General features: G+C 53.4%; 1 protein-coding gene across 2 annotated transcripts in view; it reads left to right on the top strand.

Moving 5' to 3' along the window:
- Positions 1-6,735, top strand: part of GAB2 (GRB2 associated binding protein 2) — a 110,255-nt gene extending 103,520 nt beyond the window's left edge. Inside the window, exons 7-10 of one of the 2 annotated variants that reach the window (XR_010307906.1) lie at positions 274-364; positions 3,018-3,120; positions 4,866-4,959; positions 6,269-6,357. Coding sequence is in view for 1 of the 2 variants with exons in the window: in XM_064168857.1 (XP_064024927.1) it covers positions 274-364; positions 3,018-3,120; positions 4,834-4,959; positions 6,269-6,412 (464 nt within the window). In the remaining variant the exon portion in view is untranslated. Of the gene's footprint in view, positions 1-273; positions 365-3,017; positions 3,121-4,833; positions 4,960-6,268 lie in introns of both variants that reach the window. The other variant, XM_064168857.1, reaches the window with a different exon arrangement.
- Positions 6,736-14,470: the final 7,735 nt, after the last annotated feature.

The following is a 14,470-nucleotide window of genomic DNA, read 5'->3' as shown; positions in this document are numbered from 1 at the left end:
CCTTAATGAATGGGTTGATATGCTCTGGGTTTGGGCAGATCTCCATTCCTGGGGACAGCCACTGGCTGTGGCTGAGAGGGAAAATGCACTGGATTTCCACGCTCCCAGCATAAATGAGCACAGGCCTTTTGGTCAAGGGCATTTTTCATCAGCAGGGAGGACTGGAGAGATAATTAGCAAGCACCAGCTTGTTAGGGACCCCTCTCATGCCAGCCAGGAATGCTGAATTGGAGGAATGTGCTGCCTCTGAATAAAGGTTTTTCTCCTTCCCAGCAAAGCCATCGCCGCTGGACCTGAGGAACAACAGCGTCATCGATGAGCTGCCCTTCAAATCCCCAGTCACAAAGTCCTGGTCCAGGCCAACGTAAGTAGTGGTCAGGGCAGAACTCCTGCTTTGCACTGACACCAGACCTCTGGGTGGTCATAGAATGGAGTCACAGAATCAGCCAGGTTGGAAGAGAGCTCCAAGCTCAGCCAGCCCAACCTAGCACCCAGCCCTGCCCAACCAACCAGACCATGGCACTAAGTGCCCCAGCCAGGCTTGGCTGCAACACCTCCAGCCACGGCCACTCCACCACCTCCCTGGGCAGCCCATTCCAGTGCCAATCACTCTTTAAGCCAACAACTTCCTCCTAACATCCATCCTGGACCACTCCTGGCACAACTTGAGGCTGTGTCCCCTTCCTCTGTTGCTGCTTGCCTGGCAGCAGAGCCCAACCCCACCTGGCTACAGCCTCCCTGCAGGTAGCTGCAGACAGCACATTAGAGTTGCTGTCAGGAAGATAAATTCTTTTAGCTCAGGATTTGACATGAAAGCCCAGCACATGGCTGAGCAGCTAGTTAAGATCTTGAAGACATTTCCTGTTTCTGTAATCTGACAACTCCTGGAGATTTGTGTCACTGGCACAGGACCTGTAGCACACCACAGTTTGTGACCCATAAAATAAGTCAGGGTTGGAAGGCACCACGAGGAGCAGCCAGTGCCAACCCCCTGCCATGCCCAGGGACACCCTACCCTAGAGCAGGCTGCACACAGCCTCAGCCAGCCTGGCCTCAAACACCTCCACCCATGGGGCCTCAACCACCTCCCTGGGCAACCCAGTCCAGCCTCTCACCACTCTCCTGCTCAACAACTTCCTCCTCACCTCCAGCCTCACTCTCCACACCTCCACCTTTGCTCCATTCCCCCCACTCCTGACACTCCCTCACACCCTCAAAAGTCCCTCCCCAGCTTTTTTGCAGCCCCCTTCAGATGCTGCAAGGCCACAAGAAGGTCCCCTGGGAGCCTCCTCTGCTGCAGCCTGCACAGCCCCAACTCTTTCAGGCTGTGCTCACAGCAGAGCTGCTGCAGCCTCTCAGCATCCTCCTGGCCCTGCTCTGGACACTCTCCAGCATCTCCACAGCCCTCTTGTCCCAGGGGCTCCAGAGCTGGATGCAGGACTCCAGGTGGGGTCTCAGCAGAGCAGAGCAGAGGGGGAGAATCCTCTCCCTGGCCCTGCTGGCCACACTGCTGCTGCTGCAGCCCAGGCTCTGCTTGGCTTTCTGGGCTGCAAGTGCACACTGCTGGCTCCTGCTGAGCTTCTCCTCCAGCAGCACCCCCAAGTCCCTCTGCTCAGGGCTGCTCTCCAGCCTGGCACTGCCCAGCCTGCATTTGTGCTTGCCATTGCCTCCACCCAGCTGCAGGACCTTGTACTTGGTTTGGTTGACCCTCCTGAGCTTGGCTTGTGCCCACCTCTGCAGCCTGTCCAGGTCCCTCTGGATGGCATCCCTGCCCTCCAGCCTCTCTGCTGCACCACACAGCTGAGCCCCCCCCCCCCCAACTCAACCATTCCATGGGCACAGGAGATGATTTCATATCCAACTCTCCCTCGAAAAGACCCCCAGTGTAGTCTCACAACACAGGGTGACACTGGCAGGGTCTGCCTGAGCTGTGTTTTGATTGCCTTGAAAGCAAAACCTCGCCTGAAGGAAGCCTGCAAAGTGCTCCAGAGCAAAGTCTGCCAGCCAGAAATAACAGGGTTCACACAGCTCCCCTTCTGCTGCTAATTTGTGGTCTGAAAGGCAGAAGCAAAGCTTGGCTGCTGTGACTCCTCTGATCAATTGCCTTGTGTGGAGACTGACTGCAGGGCATGAGGACTGTGTGCTGAGACCACTGGGCCAGGGAACAGCCAGCAGGGTTTGACTGACACGATGGAGAAGCTAATGGCTTTTTCTCTTATCAGCTAATCATATGACCCAGCCTTTACTGCGAGGCTCCAAATAGCTTTTTAAGATGCAAGCTTTCATGCCAGATGCTGATTGCATTATCTGCTGCTCTCTAGAATTAGATTTGGCCCAACTGAAAGCAAGACAATGCCTCTGAGGTTTTGTTTTCCAGCAAAGGGTTTGGACAGGGCCCTGCATGGTAAACAAATGCTGGAGCTGCTGTGAGGTTGGAGGTGAGGAGCTCCACCAAGACTGGCACTGCTCACTGCAATAGGGCAAGGGTACACAGTCTCAAGTTGTGCCAGGGGAGGTCTAGGCAGAATGAAAGGCCTGGAACACAAACCCTGTGAGGAGAGGCTGAGGGAGCTGGGGGTGTGCAGCCTGCAGAAGAGGAGGCTCAGGGCAGTGCTCATTGCTGCCTACAACTCCCTGAAGGGAGGCTGTAGCCAGGTGGGGTTGGGCTCTGCTGCCAGGCAAGCAGCAACAGAAGAAGGGGACAGAGTCTCAAGCTGTACCAGGGCAGGTCTAGGCTGGATGTTAGGAGGAAGCTCTTGGCAGAGAGTGATTGGCATTGGAATGGGCTGCCCAGGGAGGTGGTGGAGTGGCTGTGGCTGGAGGTGTTGCAGCCAAGCCTGGCTGGGGCACTTAGTGCCATGGTCTGGTTGGTTGGGCAGGGCTGGGTGCTAGGTTGGGCTGGCTGAGCTTGGAGCTCTCTTCCAACCTGCTTGACTCTCTGATTCTCCCATCCTTCCTTGGCAGTGGGCAAGCAGCACCTGCAGCCGTGACTAACCCAGTGACCCTTGCCCTTGCAGGCAGACCTTCAACGCCGGCTCCCTGCAGTACTGTCGCCCTGTCTCCTCCCAGAGCATCACCAGCACCGACTCTGGAGACAGCGAGGAGAACTATGTGGCAATGGTAAGGGCCTCACAGCTAAGATGTATGGTCCTGGCAGGACATGTACATTCCCCAGCTCTGCAGGCACATTCCTAGCTCATGAGATGCAAGTGCTCAGATAGCTCCGTGGTGGATGGGATGCACGCCCTGACACACAGCCCTGCATGCACAGGGCAGTGACACATCCTGGTGGGGTTTTAGCTGTGTGTGAGAGCAGGAGCACATATTGCCTGCTCTGCCAGGATTTAAGAGGGGATAAAAACGTCTCTGGGCTGTCACAGCCTCTTGTCATTATTTAAGTAGCTTCCTTTGCAGGGTTTTTATTCCCCCTAAGCAGCTGCTGACATCATGTTTGTGTGGAGGGCAGTGGCTATAGAAGCAGCAGCAGCAGGGAGTGGCCCTGCTCACAGGGAGGGGATTTTTGTGTCTCTTTGCAGAACTGTTCACTCGAAGCATATTTTTCAGGCTGTGTAACTAAAGGGTTAGGGGAAATCTGTGCTCTATGTAGCGTGGCTGTGATTAGTGAAGATCCCAGAGCTGCTCTGGCCTCGCCAAGGGGTGGTTCCTGGGAAATGCTGAAGCCTGCTGCTGATGTCAGGCATCTCAAGCCAAACAGCACACAGGCAGCAGAACTGGTCCAAAAGATAAAGCTGAGAAGATTAGCTTGAAGAAAACAAAATCATTAGCACAGCATCTAATTGTTGTAAGCACAACCATAGAGCTGTTTGGGTTGGAAAGGACCTGCAAGATCACCTAGTTCCAACCGCCCCCTGCCATGGGCAGGGACACTTTCCACGCTTGCCCAAGGCCTCTTCCAACCTGGCCTTGGATAATTTGAGGGAGGAGGCATCCACAACTGCCCTGAGTATCCCATAATACAATGTTATATATATGGAGAGAGGGGGGGAGAGAAGGGGGGATGGGGGAGAGAGATGGAGAGAGAGGGAGAGATGGAGGGAGAGGGGGATAGATGGGGAGAGGGGGGAGATGGAGGGGGTGGAGAGAGGGGGGGGGGAGAGGGAGGAAGAGAGGGATGGGGAGAAAGGGAGAGATGGGGAGAGAGAGGGAAAGAGGGGGAGAGATGGGGAGAGAGAGGGAAAGAGGGGGAGAGATGGGGAGAGAGAGGGAAAGAGGGGGAGAGATGGGGAGAGAGAGGGAAAGAGGGGGAGAGATGGGGAGAGAGAGGGAAAGAGGGGGAGAGATGGGGAGAGGGGGAGGGAGGGGGAGAGGGAGGGGGGAGGGATGGGGAGAGAGGGGGAGGGATAGGGATCGGGGGAGAGAGATGGGGGGGACAGAGAGACAGGGAGGGGGGAACAGAGAGATGGGGAGAGGGAGATGGGGATGGAGAGGGGGAGAGATGGAGAGATTGAGAGAGAGTGAGAGATTGAGAGAGTGAGAGATGGGGAGAGAGAGAGGGAGTGGGACAGAGATGGGGAGAGGGAGATGGAGAGAGATGGAGGGAGAGAGAGTGAGAGATGGAGAGAGAGGGAGGGAGAGATGAAGGAAGAGGGAGGGAGGAGGAGAGGGAGAGAGAGGGAGAAAGAGTCCCTCAGCACTTCTGCCCGTTCTGGTCCCCAGTTTGAGCAGCTATGCAGACTGGGACCTCTTTCAGAAGCACCTCTGGCAGCCACCATGTTGCCAGAATTGTGTTAATTCCTTTTATTACTATTTCCCCCCCACCTTCTTCTTCCCATGTTAATCCTCATTATCTCTCCTGTCTTTTCCCTGCATTAGCAAAACCCCATTTCTGCTTCTCCTGTTCCTAGTGGCACCAACAGCCCAGCACCTAAAAAGAGTTCGGGGAGCGTGGATTATCTGGCCCTGGATTTCCAGCCAAGCTCACCAGGGCCACACAGAAAGGTATGGGGCAGGCTTGTAAGTGGTGTGGTTTTCAAAGGGGTTTTATGCACACAGGTCCAAAGTCCTGGGCAGGTCACCTCAGAGTCGTGACTTTTCCTGCAGATCATAGGATCAAGCAGGTTGGAAGAGAGCTCCAAGCTCAGCCAGCCCAAGCTAGCACCCAGCCCTGCCCAACCAACCAGACCATGGCACTGATCAAACTCAGACTCTGTTGCATGTCTGCAGTGTTGCTGGAAGTGCCACCAGAAGCAGAGATGCAGGGGATATGGTTTAAGGTGAATGAGAGTGGTGAGAGGCTGGACTGGGTTGCCCAGGGAGGTGGTTGAGGCCCCATGGCTGAAGGTGTTTGAGGCCAGGCTGGCTGAGGCTGTGTGCAGCCTGCTCTAGGGTAGGGTGTCCCTGGGCATGGCAGGGGGGTTGGCACTGGCTGCTCCTTGTGCTCCCTTCCAGCCCTGCCTGATTCTGTGATTCTATGATTCTATGCTGCTTCCATACCAGCTTGAGCAGGTCTCCTGGATGAACCTGCAAACATATCTGTTGGCTTGGGAATGAGAATAATCAAGTGCCCTGGGTGTGTGGGGTCATCACAGCAGGAGGGATGGAGCTTGGGGGGGTTGTGCATACCTATGAGAATTCTTTCCAAGATAATGAGCAAGATACAGTGCTCAATTTGCAGTTAGGTACTGCAACCAAACCTTCCTGTCTCAAGAGTTGTTGGGAAGGTAGGGACCTAGATGTCATTTCTACACTTCCTCTGCACCCTGGCCTGGATTGACACAAGGAGGAGTGACAAAGAGGGAGTGGAAGGCTGCTGTGAGGGCTGATGGATGCTGTGTTGCAGGAGTTGGTCATCCAAGCCCCTTTGGGCTGGTGATTTCATTTTGGGTGGCAGAATTTAAGCCCTGACCTAGCTGCCTGTGAATCTGGTCCTAAGAACCCAAATCTACCCTTTGTGGCAGCAAAAGAAGCCCACAGAGTGAGAGTCCTACATCTGTGGCTGTCATGAGGAGCTCTGTGGTTGGGTACAAGGGGGAGGCTCTGGAGACCCTGGGCTCTGATCTAGATTGACACAAGGAGGAGAGACAAGGAGGGAGTGGAAGGCTGCTGTGAGGGCTGGTGGATGCTGTGTTGCAGGAGTTGGTCACCCAAGCCCATCTGGGAGGCTGGAGGGAGGGTGAAGAGTCTGTAAGACAGCAGAGGAGGTGCAGGTGGACTTGGAGCACCCACGGCACCGCTGCAGGAACAGCGAGAGGGAAACTCGGGGAGCTGCTGAGGGACCAGGCAGTGACCACGCTTCTCCTCTCCACAGCCCTCCACCTCCTCGGTGGCCTCAGATGAGAAGGTTGATTACGTGCAAGTGGACAAGGAGAAGACTCAGGCCCTGCAGAGCACCATGCAGGAGTGGACTGACGTGCGGCAGTCCTCGGAGCCCAGCAAGAGCGCGAAGCAGTAACGCCGGGAGCGGGCAGAGGAGCAGGCAAATGCCCTGGTGGTTCTCCCCCACCAGGCCACCAGCTGCAGTCAGGCTGGCTTTCTAAGACTTGTCTGTGGAGGGGGAGGGGGTCTTCATTCTGTTTTTTAGTTTCAAGAGGAAAGAGAAGCTTACTTTCAGGGGAAGACTTGGCGGATACTGTTTGCCAACTACCTTCGGTGGCTTAGGTTTGTGCTTTAGCTGCTGGATGCTCTATCCAGGAGCTTCAACGTAGCAATACCAGGATTCACCCCACACACCTTTTGCTTACAGCTATTAAAGCCACCTTGTATGTTCTAACACTGCATCATCTCTCCCAGTCTTCTTCCATGCCATACCTCTAGGCAGGTTTGCAGCATCCCTCGTAGGACATCGGTTTGCAGCATCCCTCATAGGACATCGGTTTGCAGCATCCCTTGTAGGACATCGGTTTGCAGCATCCCTTGTAGGACATCGGTTTGCAGCATCCCTTGTAGGACATCAGTTTGCAGCATCCCTTGTAGGACATCATCCTTCCCGGCTCTGATTGACCTCTCCCTGTGGTGGCTCTCTTCTTTGCCTCCTCCCAGTCCCAAAATTGAGCTAGAAGCATCCCTTTGGAAAATCACTTTCATTGTCCCATCTCTTGTAAATAATGTGTTGAAAACCTCTGAGGGCTCTTGTCCTCCTGGTGAGACAGCCCCTGTGTTTTTGGTTGGGGTTGCTGACCTTCAGAAGCTTGAAGAGCATCCAGACTGTCCCACTGAGCTGGCTTAGCAGCACAGGACTTTCCCCATCACACACACACAGAATCTCTTAGATTGGAAAAGACCTTCAAGATCATCAAGTCCAATCATTAGTTTCACACTGACAAGTCCTTGCCTAAACCAAATCTCTCAGCACAACATCTAATCACTATGAACCTTTGTGGTTGGAAAGGACCACCAGGATCATCCAGTCCAACCTTCATCCCAGCAGCCTTCATCACCAGACCATAGCCTCAAGCACCACACACCTGCTAGCACATGCTGACAGGCATGCATGCAAGCATGAAACAGCTGAGTTTGTTGGGTGTCTTCTGCTGTTGATGCAAAGTCAGTTTCAAAGTCAGTGGGCTGGTGATTTGATTTGGGATGGCAGAATTTAAGCCCTGACCCAGCTGCCTGTGAATCTGGCCCTAAGAACCAAAATCTGCCATTTGTGGCACCAAAAGAAGCCCATAGGGTGAGAGTCCTACATCTGTGGCTGTCATGAATCACAGAATCAAGCAGGTTGGAAGAGACCCCCAGGCTCATCCAGCCCCACCTAGCCCTGCCCAACCAACCAGACCATGGCACTAAGTGCCTCATACAGGCTTTGCTGTAACACCTCCAGGGATGGTGACTGCACCACCTCCCTGGGCAGCCCATTCCAATGCCAATCACTCTCTCTGCCAGCAACTTCCTAACAACATCCAGCCTAGACCTGCCCTGCCACAGCTTCAGACTCTGTCCCCTTCTTCTGTTGCTGGCTGCCTGGCAGCAGAGCCCAACCCCACCTGGCTACAGCCTCCCTGCAGGTAGTTGTAGCCAGCAATGAGCTCTGCCCTGAGCCTCCTCTGCTGCAGGCTGCACACCCCCAGCTCCCTCAGCCTCTCCTCATAGGGTTTGTGTTCCAAGCCTTTCACCAGCTTTGTCACCCTTCTCTGGACATGAGAAGCTCTATGGTTGAGTGCAGAGGGCACAAGGAGGCTCTGGAGACCCTGGGCTCTAATCTTGAGTGACAAGGAGGGAGTGGAAGGCTGCTGCAAGGGCTGGTGGATGCTGTGTTGCAGGAGTTGCTCTTGGGAGAGAAGGTCTGGTAGGATGCATCATGATGGAAAGGAGTAGAGTAGTTGGAAGTTGGCTGATGTTGAGGCCTTGGAGGCTGGTCAGGAGAGTCAAAGCAAGGTGTTCCAAAACCAGTGTACCATTGTGTTTGTTTTGTGGTGGGAGCAAAGAGCTGGTCTAGATATTTTTGTCCCCATCCTCAGCAATGTTTCTTCAGCAGAGAAAGGAGGCTCAGCGACGTGCACGACCCTAGGCTGCTAATTATGGGTGGGAATCTGCTCTTGCCTCCTTGACATATCTTCAGGCTTTGGGCCTGCTCCTCAGGCAGCTGCAGGGTGCAGAGAGCCAAGAAGGAAAAGACAATTTATTGCAGAGATAATAATTGATGATCTCAGGAAAACAGGAAAGGGGAATGAGTGCCAGGGAGCAGCCTGACTGCCAGACAGCAGGCGCTGACTCGAGTGAACCCAGAGCCACCCGGAGCAGACGTCAGAAGGATTAGGTCATGATGTTTGTTAGAGAGCTGCAGCTATTCCTGCTGCAAGCTGAGCTCCTCCCAGCACCGCTGCCTCTGCCTGCCAGCCACTCCTGCTGAGCCTTGGTGCTTTCCTTCCAGCTTGCTCCTGAGTTTGGAAACAGCCAAAAGTCACCCAGGTGGGGCGAGGGCACCAGTCCCTGAAGGGCTGCCTGCTGCTGAGAGAACTCTGCAGCTGCCAACACAGGGAGCAAAGGTGGAGGTGGGGAGAGTGAGGCTGGAGGTGGGGAGGAAGTTGTTGAGCAGGAGAGTGGTGAGAGGCTGGAGTGGGTTGCCCAGGGAGGTGGTTGAGGCCCCATGGCTGGAGGTGTTTGAGGCCAGGCTGGCTGAGGCTGTGTGCAGCCTGCTCTAGGGTAGGGTGTCCCTGGGCATGGCAGGGGGTTGGCACTGGCTGATCCTTGTGCTCCCTTCCAGCCCTGACTGATTCTATGTTTCCTATGGCAAAGCAGTGACCTCTCAAGCTGCTGTTGATTCTATGAGTCTATGAACACTACTTTATATTTTCTTCTAATGTGCCATGAAAGGGAAGGATATTGATGGAGAAACTCTGTTGACCCTTTTAGAATCATAGAATCAAGCAGGTTGGAAGAGACCCCCAAGCTCATTGCCTAAAATGTGCCTCTAACAGAATCATAGAATGATCAGAGTCATAGAATCCACCAGGCTGCAAGAGAGCTCCAAGCTCAGCCAGCCCAACCTAGCACCCAGCCCTGGCCAAGCAACCAGACCATGGCACTAAGTGCCCCAGCCAGGCTTGGCTGCAACACCTCCAGCCACGGCCACTCCACCACCTCCCTGGGCAGCCCATTCCAATGCCAATCACTCTCTCTGCCAACAACTTCCTCCTCACATCCAGCCTAGACCTGCCCTGCCACAGCTCCAGACTCTGTCCCCTTCTTCTCTTGCTGCTTGCCTGGCAGCAGAGCCCAACCCCACCTGGCTACAGCCTCCCTTCAGGCAGCAATGAGCTCTGCCCTGAGCCTCCTCTGCTGCAGGCTGCACCCCCCCAGCTCCCTCAGCCTCTCCTCACAGGGCTGTGCTCCAGGCCCCTCCCCAGCCTTGCTGCCCTGCTCCAAACACCTTCCAGCACCTCAACAGCTCTCTTGAATTGAGGATTCAGTGCTGGTGCAGTGGCTTGAGTGAGCTGATGCTGGGTTGAGATGCGTTCTGCTGAGCCAGTCTCTGTGCTGCTCTGAGACCAGGTGCATCCAGTGCCAAGCTTAATGCAAATTGTTAATTAAGATTGGGAAAGCCCTTCCTGGTACTGGAGAAATTAGCCCTTTTTCTCCACATCCCACCTATGCCTGTTTGGGGCAAACACTGGCACAGGATAACTCTTTTCCTATGCCTTGGGGAGCTTCCATGAGCGTACCCAACCCTTTGCTGTGGGCAGATCAAGGACCAAAACAACCCAGGCACAGCTATTTTGCAGCTGCTGGTCGCTGGTGCCCTCTCTGCTTTGCAGTGAGGCTGGTGTTTTCCCAGCCTCTCCTTTTCTACCCCTTCTCAGCACCAAGCAAATGACCACTCCAAGTAAGGAGCAGCCCCCCAGACTCCACTGGCTGCTGTATAGACCTGACTCTGTCAACCCTTCCTGAAAGCCATTAGGTAATCAATAGCTGCAGTGGAAATAGTCATTGCTGACACTTGCTGGAGCTGATTACAGCAGTCCCTGGTGATTAATGTTTGTGCAGTATTTAGTCTTGAGCCATACTGAGAAGCAGCTGCTTTAATTACAGGGACTGCCAAGAACTTTGTCCCGAAGGCACTGAGTTCATCACATCCACTCTAGATTGGGATGCTCAAGTGTGGCTGACTCCTTTGTTAGGAAGCTGAGAACGTTGCAAGTGGTTCCTTTTAATTGCAATTACAGTGGCTTGGGTCTTTACAGCAGTCTGGGGACTTCCTCTGCAGCCCCCTTTAGGAGAAGGGGGTCTGCTTTTATGGGTGCTCATAGAAAAAGGTTGTCTGTGTGGGACACGAGCTCAGTGTTTGGTTTTATGGAGGTTAACCAAGGTTGTGGCTGAAAGCTCTTCCCAGGGTTTCAAATGCCAAAGCTGGTGAGTTTAGAGGCAGAAGTCTGCCAAAGTGTGCACCCCTTGCTGTGAGAGTGCCAGTGCTGCTCGTGGTTCCTCTGCCTGGTGAGATGTGGCAGCTGCCTCGGAGGTGGTTTGCTCTGAGCTGCCATCTGAGTGAGCAGTGAGGAATGCCTTTCCAGCTCTACACAGATGCCAGGCTTGGGCTTAGAGACAGAAAGTTCCTGTGAGGGCAGACTGTGCCAGGGCAAAGCTGAGTGGCCAGTAGGTAGAGCCAAATCTGGAGCTGGAGCCAGGAGGTAGGTAAGGCTTGAGCTGATGAAGGGCTACCCAGGATGGATTTGGAGCCCAGGCCACCAGCCATGGGCTATGTAGAAGGAACCACAAAGTTGGGAAGAGAGAAGACAGAGAAGTTTGGCAGCAAGAGTTGAGTCTTGGTCTGTACCATGTGCTCCTCTGGCATGAGTCAGAGAGATTTATGGGTTATGGAGTGAGGTTTTGCCCTGTAAAAACCATGCCCTGTGGAGCTGCCCTCCCACCACTCTCAGGACTTACCCCCAGGGCACTTCTGCCTTTACAGGGTCCCCCTGCCCAACCCTGTGATGGTGCCACAGCACTCTGGGTTTCAGGGAGCCCTGGTTCATGCACTTAGCTCTGAGCTGGACAGGAGAAGCCCTGCCAAAAATGTGCTGGGGACCAGGACATGCTGTTAAAGACCTTGCTCTGGAGCTCCCATGAGTTGGCCATGGGGCAGCAGTGCCACAGCTTCACCAGTGCTTTCCCACAAGGTGCCACCTCCAGCCTTGGGAGCTTTTTAGAACCAAGCTGGATCAATCCCACAGCTGATCCGGTATGGTGCAGAGGGCAGAACTAGAGACACCTCTTCCTCCCAGTTTGCCCTGAGACACTGTGCTGCTGGGCCTGAGCAGAGAGTCCTCCATGTGAGGCAAGGGGCCAAAGATACTGCCTAGAGCCCTGCAGCATCCAAAACAGGGCCAGGGCCTCCTCTCTGGCCATGAAGCCAAGTGGCAAGGCACAGCTCAACCCCTAAGGCCATACCACCACCCAGCAAAGGGACCTAATCCATACTGGGGCCATTCCATGCACCTAGAAAAGGGTGGGCTGGTCCACACTAGGTCATCCAGGACACTGACAGAAGGTCCAAGCAAGTGGGGGACAGGTGAAGCTGTACATTGGTGAGGGCAGACACCAACCCCAGGTGCTTTGCAGCCCCATGCCTGTCCCTACCCCCTGACATCCCAGTCCCTTGAGCACACAGGGAAGAGCTGTCTCACCTTGGCCACCCCCTGAGCACCACTCCTTGGCAGGGCTGGTGGTGGACCTTGGTAGGAAGCTGTTTGAATAGCTCCCAGGTCCTGTCTGACCTTCCTGGCTGAGGAGGTGAGGAAGAGGATGGTTTTGCCAAGTCACACTTGCGTGGTGTGGATGTTTTCCTACCTGGTGATGTGATTGTTCATAGTCTCATAGAATCAGCCAGGTTGGCAGAGAGCTCCAAGCTCAGCCAGCCCAACCTAGCACCCAGCCCTGCCCAACCAACCAGACCATGGCACTAAGTGCCCCAGCCAGGCTTGGCTGCAACACCTCCAGCCACAGCCACTCCACCACCCCCCTGCAAGCAGGACCCTGGGCTCCATGGCCATCCCACCGACGAACCCCATAGGCTTAGGACCAAACCTTTAGAGTAGTTACAGTCCCACTCAACCCTACCCATGGGCCTCGGGCACAGCTGTGTGGGCACAACCCCAGCCAGATGAAGGCAGTTCTCTCCACTTGTGCTGAAGTCTCTGTGCAGGCAGGTGGGAGCTGCGGCTCCGAAGCCACCGCGTCAGGGCTGTTGGGTGTGTTTCAAAGCCTGTGGCTAGTCCTAAAAGGGGGGGAGGGGAGGGGGGGGGGAGTCTTTTTTAACTACTTTCTCTTTTCTTCCATTCCATTTGTAGAAGGGCAGGGCAAGAGTAACCTGTGGCAAAGTGTCCAGTTCGTGTCTTCTTGTGGTGTCACTGTTTGAATGGATATTAGGTTCTCCAATCACTGTGGACCTGCTAAACCACTTAAGTTATTAATTTATTCTTTCTGGGGGTTGTGTTGGTTTGTTCTTGGGGTTGGGGGTTGGGGGTTGGGTTTTTTTAAGTCATTTGAAACAATTATTTATCCTGTAAATTGGTCCTGAGTGAAGCTTAGTACTATTTTTTTCCTCCTTTTTTTCCTTCCTTTTTCCCCCATCTTTTTTCCCCTCATTTTTCCTCCTTTTTTTCCTCCTTTTTTTTCCTCCTTTTTTTTCCTCCTTTTTCCCCCCTTTTTTTTCTCCTTTTTTCTCTCCTTTTTTCTCTCCTTTTTTCTCTCCTTTTTTCTCTCCTTTTTTCCCCTCCTTTCTTTTTCTCCTTTTTTCTCCTCTTTTTTCCCTTCTTTTTTCCTTCTTTTTCCCCTCCTTTTTCCCTCCTTTTTCCCTCCTTTTTCCCTCCTTTTTCCCTCCTTTTTCCCTCCTTTTTCTCTCCTTTTTCTCTCCTTTTCCCCTCCTTTTTTCCCCTCCTTTTTTCCCCTCCTTTTTTCTCCTCCTTTTTTTCTCCATTTTTTCTCCTTTTGTTCTCCTTTTTTTCCTCCTTTTCCCCCCTCCTTTCTTTTTCCTCCTTTCTTTCCTCCTTTCTCTCCTTTTTTCCCCTCCTTTCTTTTTCTCCTCTGTTTCTTCTACTTTTTTAGTCTCCTTTTTTTCCTCCTTCTTTTCCCCTCCTTTCTTTTTCCTCCTTTTTTCCCCTCCATTTTTTTTTTCATTTTTTCCTCCTTTTCCCCCCTCCTTTCTTTTTCCTTTTTTCCCTCCATTTTTCCCTCCATTTTTCCCTCCATTTTTCCCTCCATTTTTCCCTCCATTTCCCCCTCCTTTTTTCCCTCCTTTTTTTCCCTCCTTTTTTTCCCTCCTTTTTTTTCTCCTCTTTTTTCCTCCTTTTTTTCCTCCCTTTATTCTCCTTTTGTTCTCCTTTTTTCCCCTCCTTTTTCTTTCTCCTTTTCTCCTTTTTTCCTCTCCTTTTTTTCCTTCATTTTACCTTTGTTTTTAATTTATTTTTTGCTGTTAATAAACATGGTACATGCCTGATGTGAAGGTGATCTCATTTTCAAGTACTGTATCTGCAGCGGGAAAGCAACGGGGAAATAAAAGACTGATAATAAAAAGACATCTCCAACTGGTGCCTCCCAGCATGGATTCGGCGTGGGGAGAGAAAGGGGGAATTAAGAACTCGATCAAGTTGAATTATTCAGCACCATTAAAGCCTTCAGAGCCTCTTCCCAGCATGGCATAGAATTACAGACTCTGAGAACAGTAGAGTCAAGCAGGTTGGCAGAGAGCTCCAAGCTCAGCCAGCCCAACCTAGCACCCAGCCCTGCCCAACCAACTAGACCATGGCACTAAGTGCCCCAGCCAGGCTTGGCTGCAACACCTCCAGCCACGGCCACTCCACCACCTCCCTGGGCAGCCCATTCCAATGCCAATCACTCTCTCTGCCAGCAACTTCCTCCTCACAGCCAGCCTAGACCTGCCCTGCCACAGCTTCAGACTCTGTCCCCTTCTTCTGTTGCTGCTTGCCTGGCAGCAGAGCCCAACCCCATCTGGCTACAGCCTCCCTGCAGGCAGCTGCAGGCAGCAATGAGCTCTGCCCTGAGCCTCCTCTGC

The sequence above is a fragment of the Pogoniulus pusillus genome, chromosome 3 (assembly GCF_015220805.1).
Source record: "Pogoniulus pusillus isolate bPogPus1 chromosome 3, bPogPus1.pri, whole genome shotgun sequence".
Taxonomy (NCBI): domain Eukaryota; kingdom Metazoa; phylum Chordata; class Aves; order Piciformes; family Lybiidae; genus Pogoniulus; species Pogoniulus pusillus.
Note: the sequence above shows the minus strand (reverse complement) of the source record. Positions and strands in the feature narration are given on the sequence as shown.